The 16,748-nt window shown below is 45.8% G+C and overlaps 1 protein-coding gene across 1 annotated transcript; it reads right to left on the bottom strand.

The window, feature by feature from the left end:
- Positions 1–850: 850 nt before the first annotated feature.
- Positions 851–16,573, bottom strand: LOC139407843 (echinoderm microtubule-associated protein-like 1). Its single transcript, XM_071151713.1, has 7 exons — positions 16,408–16,573; positions 10,841–11,026; positions 4,146–4,287; positions 3,872–3,985; positions 3,312–3,340; positions 2,429–2,455; positions 851–1,807 (listed from the first exon to the last, which is right to left on the bottom strand). Exons 1-7 carry the CDS (start codon positions 16,556–16,558, stop codon positions 1,515–1,517), a joined length of 942 nt encoding a protein of 313 aa, XP_071007814.1. The 5' UTR covers positions 16,559–16,573; the 3' UTR covers positions 851–1,514.
- Positions 16,574–16,748: the final 175 nt, after the last annotated feature.

Here is a 16,748-nt window from a genome sequence, read left to right as displayed (position 1 = left end):
AGGCCAATGACTGTTCATCTGGGAAAAGGGATGGGCTCTAGACCGTCCTATCAGCCAATCAGGTCTGTGCATGTAAATATTTTCTATTTTGTTTCGTAATGCCTATACTATCAGACCGAGCGTTTCAAGGGCCAAGGAGGCTCAGGGAAATTAAGTAGTTTTATTAAGACATACAGTGAAGATTTAAAAATACAATTACAAAGATTGCATGGGGGCTTTGAAGTGTCTGGGAAAGGAAACAGAGGCCCAATTATCTTCTGGCCAGCAGAGAGCATCCCTTACCCACTTGAACCCCATGTTGCAAGTGTGAAGACAACACACTAAGTTCAAGGGGGTGCATACACTATTTCGATAACTACTGAAACTAGCCCACCCAATGTCATGTTGTCACAGAGTTGGATAGCATACATCTAGCCTTCTGACGCTCACGTACGCTGAGGCCTACAGTTTCTGTGAGCCGAATGCAGAGATTTCTGCCCTACTATGCAGAGGTTTCTAACAGAGCTATGATACTATGTACTAAACACATACACACATTCACTCACACATAGTAGAACTCCAAACAAGATAAGATATGGACATATCTTGTAATCATTTGTTATTACATTGTTATTATTACAGCAGGCCATAGGGGGCGCCAGGTAGCCTAACGGTTAAGAGTGTTGGGCCAGTAACCGAAATGTCACTGGTTTGAATCCCTGAGCCGACTAGGTAAAAAATCTGACAATGTGCCCTTGAGCAAGGCACTAAACCCTAATTTCTCCTGTAAGTCGCTCTGGATAAGAGTGTCTGCTAAATTACTTTTAACATTTGTGTTGTAAGAGAAAGGAGAAAGAAAAAGTAGTCGAAGCAGGTGATCACAAATGTTTATTAATGGCTGTCAACAGAGACGGAGATACACACAGACATCGAATAAGAGAATTCACTCATACTGTACATCCCCCTCAAAGTCAGGGAGATTTCAATGAAAACTCATACATCCATATTTTACTGACATAAAGCTACAAATAAACTAAACTGGATATGAGTGTCTGCTAAATTACTAAAATGTAAAACATAAATGAGACATTAAGACAGAAAGAAACAGCAGAAAGAAATAGAGGCTTCAAGTTGACATAAATATGTAAGAAATTACAGAGAACAACGTGAAGAGGACTATGGTCACTGATGGTGCTAGGAAATTCAACAAAACAATCAAATAAACTCACTATTCTCTTTTCTGGTCAAACAAAAACCTCAAAACCCAAACTTTGTACCTATCAGTCCATCTCAAACATTACTAAAGACAACCTCCACTTCTACAGTAAATACCACGCTGCTATACATTTTCAAACATCTGGAAAACAGATTTCTCTTACAGGCCTACACTTGTAATAGCCCAAATATAAATTGCCCTTAACTACAGATCTAGGATTAGATTACCCAACCCTAACCATTATGAGGATTAGAACAATATCTGACCCTAGACCTGTGTTTAGGAGCAACTTCTACATCCTCATAGCCTACTCTATTGCCTAGTAACAGATTTGGAAGTAATGGCTTGGTGATTTGAGGGGGCTTTTGTAATTGAACGTGTCCAGAGGAGAATACGTATTCTGATTGGTGCTTTTCTGCAGGGGGAGGGTGAAGGCAGGGTGTGTTTTGCGTGTCTTGGGCTTGGTCCGGTCGGAGGTCGGGGGGACTCCTTTGGTCTGAGGGGAGGTGGGGGTTCTGGTTGGTCTGGAGTTGGGGACCGTGGGGGCTGATTTGGCCACTTCAGAAGACCCAGTCCTTTTTGTTTGGGGGCTCAGATAGATCTGCATAGTCACTAAGTGAAGAGGTGAAATGAGGGGTAAAGGTTGAGGGTGAAAGTAGGGGACGAAGTGAGGTATGTTAGTGTGAGCAGATGGTGAGGGGTTGAGTTGGTGAAGTGTTGGGGTGTGAGGAGATGGTCAAGGGTTGAAGTGTTGAGGTGGGAGGAAAAGGTGTGGATGTGTCGTGGAGAGGGAAGGGAAGAGAAGTCATGATGATACATGGTGAGAAAATGAGAGACAAGGATAAAACAAGTGTTCAAATACAGTGCTTACTTGTACTTTAGAAACCAGAAGATGTATTTGCCACAGATTAGATTTGAGCTTTTAGTAGATATTATTCCATAAACTTGACAAACTTGACAGACGTTGTCTCTTCTGAGATAGATAATGCATGGGATCAGTAACAGGTGGTGGAGAAAACAGTCATAGTATGTAGAACTCAGTGGAGGCCGCTGAGGGAGGACGGCTCAAAGTAATGGCTGGAATGAAGTCAATGGAATGGAATCAACACCATGGAAACCATATGCTTGACAGCATTCCATTTACTCCATTCAAGCCATTACTAGGAGAGCTAGACTAAGACATATCCAGTTGAAGTTAAGAATGTTATTCCAGGATGTTGGACTGAGGCCTACCTTTACAGTGCGTCACACGCCTCGACCCTGTAGAAAACAAACACAGAAACAGAGAGCAGGTCACTCGATGTGGGAGTTATAGCCACTCTAACCATTTGTCAGTGGTGTAAATTACTTAAGTAAAAGTACTTTAAAGTACTAGTTAAGTCGTTTTTGGGGGTATCTGTACTTCACTATTTATATATTTATTTTTGTCAACTTTTACTTCACTACATTCCTAAAGAAAATAATTTACTTTTTCTCCATACATTTCCCCTGACACCCAAAAGTACATTACATTTTCAATGCTTAGCAGGAGAGGAAAATGGTCCAATTCATGCACTTATCAAGAGAACATCCCTGGTCATCCCTACTGCCTCTGATCTGGCGGCCTCACAAAACACAATGCTTCGTTTGTAAATGATGTCTGACCGTTGGAGTGTTCCCCTGGCTATACGTAAATGAAAAACAAGAAAATTGTGCTCTCTGGTTTACTTAACATAAAGAATTTTAAATTATTTTTTACTTTTAATACTTAAGTATATATTAGCAATTACATTTACTTTTGATACTTAAGTATATTTAAAACCAAATACTTTTACTCAAGTAATATTTTACTGGGTGACTTCCACTTTTACCTAGTAATGACTTTGTCATTTTCTATTAAGGTATCTTTACTTTTACTCAAGTATGACATTTGGGTACTTTTTCCACCACTGTCATTTATCAATGGTATGTTTCAGTAGGATCAATCTAACCAACAGCTTGTTTCCCATTTCATTAACCTTAAATAAAGGTTCAATCATTTTTTTATTAAACCTGGCCATTACTCTACCCAAGCCCTGTTGTCCATCTTAGTGCTGCTCCCTGCTAGTGGACAGTAGACATTAAATCAATGTCTTACCTACACTGGCTGCAGACTCCTTGGTTTTGCTGCAAGCAGAGAGTGAGGAAGGAGAAGTTAGGCCCCATCCCACAAGCATGGAAATGATTCTCAATCTCATCTATTCTCAATCTCACGCTCGTCTAGATCAAGGATGGACAACTCCAGTCCACGAGGTCCACAGTTCTGATGCTTGTAGTTTTTACACCAGGTTTCCCAGACACAGATATAAACCAGATTGACGAACAAGGATGGAAACCAGCAGACCTTCAAGGACCAGAGTTGTGACTCCTGCTCTAGAGATGTATTTGAAACTACGTAAAGGCCTTATAGACTCAGTACAGAACAGTTATAGCCACAGGAAGATGTTTGGGCATGGGGCTGCCGCTAATGCAGGACTTATAAACAGTGCACTACTGTTGTGAGAAATCCCAACAAAAATGTGATTTGTTTCAGGGCATGCTACAGCCCCTTCATCACCCTTACTTTCCGTGGCTATGTTCAGAACACATTTAAACACCCCTTCCCTCTTACTGACACAGACGTCTAAGTTCCAGTGCAGTATATGCCTACTAACCTACCTATCGCCTTTCTTACTGCCGGGGGCCACTGTTGATCCTGAGGGGCCAGGTCGGGGGCCTGGCCGAGTCTTAGAGGTACAGTCCTTCAGACTGCCTGCTGAACTCTTCACACCACTGAGGGAGAAGGGGGGGGGGGACGTTAGAGAGAGTGGGACAACAGCAAGTGTATGATTAATTTGTTGAAATGTATCTAGCTAGAGTAACAGTAGAGGTTTAGTAATCATACTGTACCTCTCTGTGTTTGCAGGTGACTGTTAGTGATTGTGTACTGTACCTCTTGGCTGATGCTCCTGGTAAGGGACTGTAGTTCCGTGCGGTGGAAGTAGAGGGCATTGTAGAGCTTGTGGAGCTTTTCTTCAGAGAGGCAAGGCTGTTCATTGATGGTCTGGATGGCAGGGCAAGAGACACAGGCCTAGCTGCTGGTGCATAGGGGAAATGTGGGTGAGGAGGGTGTGTGTGTGTGTGTGTGTGTGTGTGTAGCATTGCCTCAGAGCTATACAAAACATACTATACACATTTCTGAGCACCTCCAAGACGTAGGATACTGATGTACTAATGATTTTGTTACTTTAGACAGAAACAAAAGTAGGGTGGTTGGTCGTGAAGGATGGGCGGGTGTAATCAACGACTGTCTATCAATCCAAAGGTTGTGTGTTCGAGTCGTGTTGGGGACAACTGTAGCATTTTAGCTAACCCTTATTCTAACTCGGTCTCAGAGAAAGACGCATAATACTATACATCCTCCAAGATCTATGTAAGTTACCTCATCCAATTCGTGCTATTGTACAACTGGGTAAGACGCATGATACTGTATTTCCTCTAAATTCATATGCGATTGTGTGACCCCTATTCCATTCATAATGTAACCTAACAATGTAACATACAGTATCATACTATTTATTTATTTTTTATTTCACCTTTATTTAACTAGGTAGGCTAGATGAGAACAAGTTCTCATTTACAACTGCGACCTGGCCAAGATAAAGCAAAGCAGTTCAACACATTGTCACGTTGTTCGTAATAATGATCGGACCAAGGCTCAGCGTGAGTATAGTTCCACATCTTTAATTACAAAGTGAAACTGGAAACAAATAATTAAACTTACAAAGACCCGTGACTACGTAGTGCTCAAACACACTAACACAAACAATATCCCATAACCCACAGGTGGAAAAAATGCTACTTAAGAATGATCCCCAATTAGAGACAACGATAACCAGCTGCCTCTAATTGGGAATCATACAAATCACCGAGGTAGAAAATCAAACCTAGAACCCCACATAGAAAATATAAACTAGAACAAAAAACACTAGTCACGCCCTGACCACCTCTACCATAGAAAATACAGGTTTTCTATGGTCAGGACGTGACAGTACCCCCCCCAAAGGTGCGGACTCCAACCGCAAAACCTGAATCAAAAAGGGAGGGTTAGGGTGGGTGTCTAGTGGCGGTGGCGGCTCTGGTGCGGGGTGAAGTACCCGCTCATCCGCCAGCATCGGGGGCAGCTCTGGTGCGGGACGAAGTACCCGCTCATCCTGCGGATCCAGCCATGGACCTTGAAGTTCCGGACCTAGGACCGTCGTCGGAGGTTCCGGACCGTGGAATGTTGCCGGAGGCTCCGGACCGGGAACTGTCGCCGGAAGCTCCGGACCGGGAACTGTTGCCGGAAGCTCCGGACCGGGGATCATCGCAGGAAGCCTGGTGCGTGGGGCCGGTACTGGTGGTACCGGGCTGGTGACACGCACCTCAGGGCAAGCGCGGGAAGCAGGAACAGGACGCACCGGACTGGGAAAGCACACTTGAGGGAGAGTGCGAGGAGCAGGAACAGGACGCACTGGACAGTGGAAACGTACTGGAGACCTGGGTGCGTATTGCCGGCATCAATGGTACCGGTTGGATAACACACTTCGCACAGAAGGTGCATGGAGCGGCACAGGACGTACCGGGCTGTGGTGGCGCACTGAAGACACGGTACGTAGAACCGGCACACATTGTATCGGAACGATGACACTCTTCACGCGTTGAGTACGAGGAGCTGGCACAGGACGTACTGGGTTGGGAAGGTGCACTGGAGACCTGGTGCGTATAGCCGGCATCAATTGTTCCGGAACTTTAACACACTTCTCAGGATGAGTACGGGGAGCTGACTCAGGTGGCACCAAACTGACAACACGTTCCTTTGGGCAAAATCCGTGCATCCTCCACCAACTCAACTACCCCCCATTTCTCTCTCCTCCAAATTCTCACTCTTCTCCCAGACTGGCTCTGGTTCACTCCTCGGCTCCGCCGACTGCTCCATGAGCCCCCCAAAAATGTTTTGTTGGGATTTCTGTGGGCTTCCTCCCTGACTTCGTCACTGTCCCTCCTTCGCTGCTTCCGCCTGCTTCCATGGCAGGCTCTTGTCTCCTGCCATTATGTCGTCCCAAGTCCAGGATGTTCTCTCCCTGATCTCCTCCAAAGACCAGGATGCCATTACCTCCCGGGCACGCTGCTTGGTCCATAACCCACAGGTGGAAAAAATGCTACTTAATTATGATCCCCAATTAGAGACAACGATAACCAGCTGCCTCTAATTGGGAATCATACAAATCACCAACATCGAAAATCAAACCTAGAACTCCACATAGAAAATATAAACTAGATCAAAAAACCCTAGTCACGCCCTGACCTACTCTATCATAGAAAATACAGGTTTTCTATGGTCAGGACGTGACACACATACAACAACACAGAGTTACACATGGAATAAACAAACATACAGTCAATAATATAGTAGAAAAAAATATATATACAGTGTGTGCAAATGAGGTAGGATAAGGGAGGTATGGCAATAAATAGGCCATGGTGGCGAAGTAATTACAATATAGCAATTAAGCACTGGAATGGTATATGTGCAGAAGATGAATGTGCAAGTAGAGATACTAGTGTGCAAAGGAGAAAGATAAATAAATAAATACAGTATGGGGATGAGGTAGTTGGATGGGTTATTTACAGATGGGCTATGTACAGGTGCAGTTATCTGTGAGCTGCTTTGACAGCTGGTGCTTAAAGCTAGTGAGGGAGATGAGTCTCCAGCTTCAGTGATTTTTGCAGTTTGTTCCAGTCCTTGGCAGCAGAGAACTGGAAGCAAAGGCGGCCAAAGGAAGAATTGGCTTTGGGGGTGACCAGTGAGATATACCTGCTGGAGCGCGTGCTACGGGTGGGTGCTGCTATGGTGACCAGTGAGCTGAGATAAGGCGGGGCATTACCTAGCAGAGACTTGTAGATGACCTGGAGCCCGTGGGTTTGGCGATGAGTATGATGCGAGGGCCAGCCAACGAGAGCATACAGGTCGCAGTGGTGGGTAGTATATGGGGCTTTGGTGACAACACGGATGGCACTGTGATAGACTGCATCCAATTTGCTGAGTAGAGTGTTGGAGGCTATTTTGTAAATGACATCGCCGAAGTCAAGGATCGGTAGCATAGTCAGTTTTACGAGGGTATGTTTGGCAGCATGAGTGAAGGATGCTTTGTTACGAAATAGGAAGTCGATTCTAGATTTAATTTTGGATTGGAGATGCTAAATATGAGTCTGGAAGGAGAGTTTGCAGTCTTACCAGACACTTAGATATTTGTAGTTGTCCACATATTCTAAGTCAGAACCATCCAGAGTAGTGATGCTAGTCAGGCGGGCAGGTGCGGGCAGCGATCTGTTGAATGCGTTTTGTCCAATGAGAGGTCAGATACGTGTGTGCACAACTTGGGTATATAGTGATTTTCTCAAAGTTGTCACGTGTCCTATTTATATCAGTACACTCGTAACAACCTAAGCCAGAGATGGGCAACTGATAGGGGTGGGGGCCACAAAAAAACTTGCGTACCCACACCATGCCCAACTTGCGAACAAAACATTTGAGTTTTAAAGTTAATTTCCTGAAATTCTACACATTTTGCCTTGGGGTGGAGAGAAAATGTTGCAATTTTATAACTAATTTCATGCAATTCTACTTATTTTACTATGGGAAGTAAATAAAAATGTGCTGTTTTACAGCTAATTTCTTACAATTCCACACATTTTGCCATAGTTTTAATATGATAACTGATGATCAATAGGCCCCAATTCAGTCGGTTTTACTAAAAGTTTACATAGCTGGCCGCTAGACTAACTTATCAATCAAATGTTAAAAATAATTGCTGACATGGGCTAACTGAGTGACTACTGTTGAACAAACAAATGTTAAAATTGCACCATGTGTATTTTAAGTCGACAGTAAATTGAGACCCCCACGGAAGGAGAGTTGTATGGCATTGAAGCTTGTCTGGAGGTTAGTTAACACAGTGTCCAAAGAAGGGCCAGAAGTATACAGAATGGTGTCGTCTGCGTAGAGGTGGATCAGAGAATCACCAGCAGCAAGAGCGACATTATTGATGTATATATATATAATTGAACCCTGTGGCACCCCCATAGAGACTATGTGGAGTGTCACAGAGTTACATACAGAATAATACAAAGATTCTCTGGTCTGATGAAACCAAGATTGAACTCTTTGGCCTAAATGCCAAGCGTCACGTCCGGAGGAAAGCTGGCACCATCCCTACGGTGAAGCATAGTGGCAGCATCATGCTGTGGGGATGTTTTTCAGTGGCAGGGACTGGTAGACTAGTCAGGATCGAGGGAAAGATGAACTGAATAAAGTACAGAGAGATCCTTGATGAAAACCTGCTCTAGAGCACTCAGGACCTCAGACTGGGGCGAAGGACAACAACTCTAAGCACACAGCCAAAACAACGCAGGAGTGGCTTCGGGACAAGTCTCTGAATGTCCTTGAGTGGCCCAGACTTGAACCCGATCAAACATCTTTGGAGAGACCTGAAAATAGCTGTGCAGAGACGCTCCTCATCTAACCTGACAGAGCTTGAGATGATCTGCAGAGAAGAAATGGGATATTATAGTAATGAGGTATTGTGTGTAGATTGTTGAGGGAAAAAACTATTTGATACATTTTAGAATAAGGCTGTAACCTAACAAAATGTGGAAAAAGTCAAGGAGTCTGAATCATTTCCGATGGCCCTGTCTATACTGAACAAAAATATAAACGCAACATGTAAAGTGTTGGTCCCATGTTTCATGAGCTGAAAAAAAAGATCCCAAAAATGTTCCATATGCACAAAAAGCTTATTTGTCCAAATTTGGTGCAGAAATTTGGTTACATCCCTGTTAGTGAACATTTCTCCTTTGCCAAGATAATCCATCCACCTGACAGGTGTGGCATATCAAGAAGCTGATTAAACAGCATGATCATTATACAGATGCACCTTGTGCTGTGGACAATAAAAGGCCACTCCAAAATGTGCAGTTTTGTCACATAACACAATGCCACAGATTTCTCAAGTCTTGAGGGAGCGTGTAACTGGCTTGCTGACTGCAGGAATGTCCACTAGAGCATTCGCCAGATCATTTTATGTTAATTTCTCTACTATAAGCGACCTCCAACGCTGTTTTAGAGAATTTGTCAGTATGCCCAACCATGTAGCATTTACAAAAATATAAACACAACATTCAACAATTCAAACGATTTTACTGAGTTACAGTTCATATAAGGAAGTCAGTCAATTGAAATGAATTCATTAAACCCTAGTCTATGGATTTCACATGATCAGGCAGGGGCCATCCATTGGGGAGCAAGGCCTAGCCAATCAGAATTTGTTTTTCCCCACAAGATGGCTTTCTTACAAACAGAAATACTCAGCTGTCCGGGTGGCTGGTCTCAGACGATTGTAAATAAGAGTAGAATATCTTTCTAAACACTTCTACATTAATGTGGATGCTAAAATAATTATGGCTAATCATGAATTAATCATGAATAAGGATGAGTGAGAAAGTTACAGAGCATCAAAGATCATACTCCCAAGACATGCTAACCTCCTCTGTTATTGGTAATGGTGAAATGTTAGCATGTCTTGGGAGTATGATCTTTGACGCTCTGTAACTTTCTCACTCATCCTTATTCACGATTCATTAAGGATGACCAGTAATCATGGTAGCATCTACATTCATGTAGATGTCTTCAGAAACACATTCTATTCTGATTTATAGTAAAAGTGAATCCAAAATGACACAATACATGACTTACTAAGTGGGCACAAAATAATCTGAAACACAACCAAAACAAACTGCAAATACATTCAACAAGTTTGTAGAGTCACGAGCTTGATGTAGTCATTGCTTGCTAGGAATATGGGACCAAATACTAAACTTTTTAAATTTTAAAATGTTTACCCATTTTTCTCCCCAATTTCGTGGTATGCAATTGTTAGTAGCTACTATCTTGTCTCATCGCTACAACTCCCGTACGGGCTCGGGAGAGACGAAGGTTGAAAGTCATGCGTCCTCCGATACACAACCCAACCAAGCCGCACTGCTTCTTAACACAGCGTGCATCCAACCCGGAAGCCAGCCGCACCAATGTGTCAGAGGAAACACCGTGCACCTGGCAACCTTGGTTAGAGCGCACTGCGCCCGGCCACAGGAGTCGCTGGTGCGCGATGAGACAAGGATATCCCTACCGGCCAAACCCTCCCTAACCCGGACGACAGTAGGCCAATTGTGCGTCGCCCCACGGACCTCCCGGTCACGGCCGGTTACGACAAAGCCTGGGTGCGAACCCAGGGTCTCTGGTGGTACAGCGCCATTAACTACCGCGACACCCGGGAGGCCTCAAATACTAAACTTTTGACTACTTTCTTTATAAAGAATCCTTAGGGGTGTCAATCATTTTGACTCCTACCATTTTGAGGGGAAAAAAAGATTACTTGGTAAACATAATCTCTTTCTCTGAGCAATTGCATTAGTATAAAATAATATAATTTCCCAAATTCTTTTTGCATACAATATAGCTCATTATTTGAATTATTTATTTTATACAGTCATTATTGCTCATCTTTATCGAGGGTGTCAATCATTTCGGACCCCACTATGTGTGTGTACCTTTCTCAGCAGGTCCTTTCTTGGCGTTGGTGGCCTGGTGTTCCTCTGAGATGTTGAGTCTCTTGAGGACGTCTGCCAGGGCCATCTTCAGAAGCTGGATCTCATCATCCTGCATCTGCATCCGCTGCTCCAGGTATGTCAGGCGGTCTGCTACATCTATCCCGCTCGCTGCAGAGCTGCGGTCATCTGGGGAGCACAACCACACACAGAGTTAGCCCACTGAGCTAAAGCCACTGCTCCAGGTATGTCAGGCGGTCTGCTACATCTATTCCGCTCGCTGCAGAGCTGCGGTCATCTGGGGAGCACAACCACACACAGAGTTAGCCTACTGAGCTAAAGCCACTGCTCCAGGTATGTCAGGCGGTCTGCTACATCTATCCCGCTCGCTGCAGAGCTGCGGTCATCTGGGGAGCACAACCACACACAGAGTTAGCCCACTGAGCTAAAGCCACTGCTCCAGGTATGTCAGGCGGTCTGCTACATCTATCCCGCTCGCTGCAGAGCTGCGGTCATCTGGGGAGCACAACCACACACAGAGTTAGCCCACTGAGCTAAAGCCACTGCTCCAGGTATGTCAGGCGGTCTGCTACATCTATTCCGCTCGCTGCAGAGCTGCGGTCATCTGGGGAGCACAACCACACACAGAGTTAGCCTACTGAGCTAAAGCCACTGCTCCAGGTATGTCAGGCGGTCTGCTACATCTATCCCGCTCGCTGCAGAGCTGCGGTCATCTGGGGAGCACAACCACACACAGAGTTAGCCCACTGAGCTAAAGCCACTGCTCCAGGTATGTCAGGCGGTCTGCTACATCTATCCCGCTCGCTGCAGAGCTGCGGTCATCTGGGGAGCACAACCACACACAGAGTTAGCCCACTGAGCTAAAGCCACTGCTCCAGGTATGTCAGGCGGTCTGCTACATCTATCCCGCTCGCTGCAGAGCTGCGGTCATCTGGGGAGCACAACCACACACAGAGTTAGCCCACTGAGCTAAAGCCACTGCTCCAGGTATGTCAGGCGGTCTGCTACATCTATCCCGCTCGCTGCAGAGCTGCGGTCATCTGGGTAGCACAACCACACACAGAGTTAGCCCACTGAGCTAAAGCCACTGCTTCAGGTACGTCAGATGGTCCACTATATCCATCCCGCATGCCACCAAGCTACGGTAACAGACAGCTAAAGGCATTTGTACCCAACCAGCGCCACTAACACTGTCTTAGTCCACTGAGCTAAAGTCACTGGCCATTGGGCAATTCAAGACCATGTTAACACACACACACACACACACACACACACACACACACACACACACACACACACACAGAGTTACTTATGCTTCCAGGTGATTGATATAGACTCAAATAGACTGTGAATAGAGTCACAGATTCATTAAAGAAGACTGAACAGAGTCACAGACTCAAACAGACTGAATATTCACACAGATTCATCAAACAGACTGACCAGTCACAGACTCAAACAGAATTCTTCACATATCACACAGACACCTTACACAGTAACATAAATACTGTAGACATAAAAGCTGAAACAAACAATAGCACATGCACTATAATTCACATATAGCAAACACCACACACACGCCACAGACAACAGACACACACATCACTCGGATTAAAACCAAGAGACAATTTTCTATAAATTACATCAATAGGAGGAACACTCCTAATAAATTGCATAATTTTGTATATATATAAAAAATGTTCACTAAACGATATGAAAATACGACCACAGAGATCAAATGAAATACATCTGCTACTACAAGAACCAAGACAATAGGCTCCATCCGTGTCCTTTTAGTAGACTCTAATCCCTATGAGAGTGATGCTCGTAAGTGCCTGGTGTAATGGTAAAGATCAGAAGCTGTCGAATACCTTTGGAAACCCTGTCTAGTGAGGAGATGTCATAAAGATTCCTCATACTGGGTAACCCTTCCTCCACTCTAGAACTCCTCCTCCTCCTCTCTTCCACTGTCTGACAGACAATATCTTCCTCCATCCTAGTGATTGCCAGCTCTCTCTCGCTCTCTCTCTTTGTGTTCCACTGGCTGGTGTTCTCATCTCCACTGTTCCATCCTCTGTTCCAGTTCTGTCACACAGTAGAACACACACGGAGCTCTTCTCCCTTCCTCTCCGCTCCAACCAGCCTCACACCAAGATCACAAAATGTATATCACAACAACTGTCCTCTCCTCTCTTCCTGTCCTGTTTTCCTCTGTAACAGCATCAAATTCAGGTCACAAAGACTGAGTCCATGGTGAGGTTATGAAACATTATTAAGGGTTTTTTCTCTCGGTCTCTCCTTTATCACGCTCCCTCTCTCTCTGGGTAGTGTCTGCTGTTGTGGGGCATGCTGATGTTTACAACATTGCTTCAAGCCTTGATCTGAGATTGCGTGTGCATGTGTGTGTGTGTAGGGGTGTGTGTTAGTGATCATGCCTATACACTCCTATCCTCTCCAATTTGGCCTAAAGTGAGGGGTTTGGTGTGTGTGTGTGTTATACAATAGCACAATGATAATCCCTCAGACTGAGCCTCTTTGGCATGAGAAACCCCACCCCCACCCTGATTAACCTTCTGTCAGACTGACAGACAGAAAGAGGAAGTGATAGAGGGAGAGGTGGGCAGAAAGAGAGAGGAGGAGAGGAAGAGCGAGAGAGAGACATAAAGAGGAGAGGAAGAGAGACAGAAAGAGGAGGAGAGGAAGAGAGAGAGAGAGAGACAGAAAGAGGAGGAGAGGAAGAATGAGAGAGAGACAGAAAGAGGAGGAGAGGAAGAGAGAGAGAAAGAGGAGGAGAGGAAAAGAGAGAGAGACAGAAAGAGGAGGAGAGGAAGAATGAGAGAGAGACAGAAAGAGGAGGAGAGGAAGAGAGAGAGAGAGACAGAAAGAGGAGGAGATGAAGAGAGAGAGAGAGAGACAGAAAGAAGAGGAGAGGAAGAATGAGAGAGACAGGAGGAGGAGAGGAAGAGAGAGAGAGAGACATAAAGAGGAGAGGAAGAGAGACAGAAAGAGGAGGAGAGGAAGAGAGAGAGAGAGAGACAGAAAGAGGAGGAGAGGAAGAATGAGAGAGAGACAGAAAGAGGAGGAGAGGAAGAGCGAGAGAAAGAGGAGGAGAGGAAAAGAGAGAGAGACAGAAAGAGGAGGAGAGGAAGAATGAGAGAGAGAGACAGAAAGAAGAGGAGAGGAAGAGAGAGAGAGAGAGACAGAAAGAAGAGGAGAGGAAGAATGAGAGAGACAGGAGGAGGAGAGGAAGAGAGAGACAAAGAGGAGGAGAGGAGAGAGAGACAGAAAGAGGAGGAGAGGAGAGAGAGAGACAGAAAGAGGATGAGAGGAAGAGAGAGAGAGAGACAGAAAGAGGAGGAGAGGAAGAGAGAGAGAGAGAGAGAGAGACAGAAAGAGAGAGAAAATAATACAGATGGAGAGAGTGAGAGTTAGACACAAATAGAGATGTAAAGTAAGAACAGAGAGAGCGAGAAACAGGTTGCATGGCCTTGTATTGTTCTCTTGTAAGAAGCTTGTCCAGCTCATTGATCATCCACTCTTCCAGTCTTTTATTTACAATAGTGCAGGCCACTGACTGATGGAGGCTGAACGTGACACACAACACATGCTAATACACCAGCAGTGACTGACAAACTATGCCAAGTGTCAACACATCTCATTTATTTAGGAGAGTGAATATGTGAGGATATACCATAGCACTTAGCGAATACAGGTTGTTTTAGGCATAGTCTATATGCAGATAAGTGTAGTCTGCTATATTTGGCATTGTGACCCAGTGTACTCTCTGATTTAGTGTTTCTCTTCCTGTTTTTGGCTGTGACATCAGGCCTGTGCCACCTCCAGAAACCTAATGTGGGATTGGGATTAGAATAGCCTGTAATCCCAGCCCTGGAAAAGGGAATTAGTAGCACCCAGCTCAAATCTCTATTGCTGCACTAACTCAACTATACAAACCACAAACCCAGCCTTCACACAAGCACAGCCTACAAACACACGCACAGCCTACACACATACGCACACACACATACGCACACACACACACACACACACACACACACACACACAGACGTGAGCAGCCTACACACATGCGCACAGCCTACACACACACACACACCACACACACGCACACGCGAGCAGCCTATACACACGCGCGCAGCCTACACACACATACATATACACACACACACACACACACACACACACACACACACACACACACACACACACACGCGCAGCCTACAAACACACGCACAGCCTACACACACGCGCACACAGCCTTCACACACACGCGCACAGCCTTCACACACACGCGCACACACACACACACACACACGCGCAGCCTACGCACACGCGCGCGCAACCTACACACACATACCCGCAGCCTTCACACACGCGCGCGCAGCATACACACACGCGCGCAGCATTCACACACACGCGCGCGCAGCATTCACACACACGCGCGCGCAGCATTCACACACACGCGCGCGCAGCATTCACACACACGCGCGCGCAGCATTCACACACACGCGCGCGCAGCATTCACACACACGCGCGCAGCATTCACACACGCGCGCGCAGCATTCACACACACGCGCGCAGCATTCACACACATACGCGCGCAGCATTCACACACATGTGCGCGCAGCATTCACACACATGTGCGCGCAGCATTCACACACATGTGCGCGCAGCATACACATACACACACACACACACGCGCGCAGCCTACACACAACACACACACGCACAGCCTACACACACACACACAGCCTACACACACACACACACACAGCATACACAGCCTACACACACACACACACAGCCTACACACACACACACACGCCTACACACACACACACACACACACGCCTACACACACACACACAGCCTACACACACACACACACACACACACACAGCCTACACACACACACACGCACAGCCTACACACACACACACACGCACAGCCTACACACACACACACACACGCACAGCCTACACACACACACACACGCACAGCCTACACACACACACACACACACACACACACGCACAGCCTACACACACACACGCACAGCCTACACACACACACACACACACACACACAGCCTACTCACACACACACGCACGCACAGCCTACACACACACACACACACACACGCTCAAGCTAACAGGATTATGTAATAGAACCACACTACACAACATAGAAACAACCCCCCAAAAAACATTTAGAAAACCATAGGCCTATAGCAATTATGTTGATGTAGAGGGCAGTAATTTGGTATTCTCCTTTCCAAGATGGTGTGCTTTGAGAATGGACATGTGTCTATTCATATCCCAAATTCACCACACTCCTTGCATACCCACGCAAACCCTCTGACAGACACCAATACGCCCCCATCACACAATCAGGCCCCCAAATACTAGAGGTAAAGTGACACTTTGTAGCGATTGGAATTGCCCCCTCCCCCCCAAAAATGATGTATGTTCAGAGGAATCTTCCCTTTCGTCACTTTACCTATATGAATTGTACCCCACCCACATATACAGTACCGGTCATGAAGAATGTGTCTGAAGCCAGCAGGGAGTCATGGTGGTAGATCTCCCTAAGAGAGGGCCTCCTCAGTCCCATCTCCTCCATCCCCAACCCCTGGTCCACCAACTCCTCCATGGGACTGTCCTCCATCAACGTCCCAGACGCCATGCCTACCCACCTCTGTGTGTGCGAGTGTGTGAGGGTGTGATCCTACAAAAGGGTTGCTTACACTCCTCCTCTTCCACTGAGCTCAGTCAATCACCTTCCCTTATCCGCTCCCCTCCCTCCCTCTTTCATCCCTGCTTCCAGAGCCATAGAGGAGAGTAGATGGAGCCTAGAGGGAGATGGGTGGGAAGAT

The sequence above is a fragment of the Oncorhynchus clarkii genome, chromosome 4 (genome assembly GCF_045791955.1).
Source record: "Oncorhynchus clarkii lewisi isolate Uvic-CL-2024 chromosome 4, UVic_Ocla_1.0, whole genome shotgun sequence".
NCBI classification, from domain to species: Eukaryota; Metazoa; Chordata; class Actinopteri; order Salmoniformes; family Salmonidae; genus Oncorhynchus; species Oncorhynchus clarkii.
Note: the sequence above shows the minus strand (reverse complement) of the source record. Positions and strands in the feature narration are given on the sequence as shown.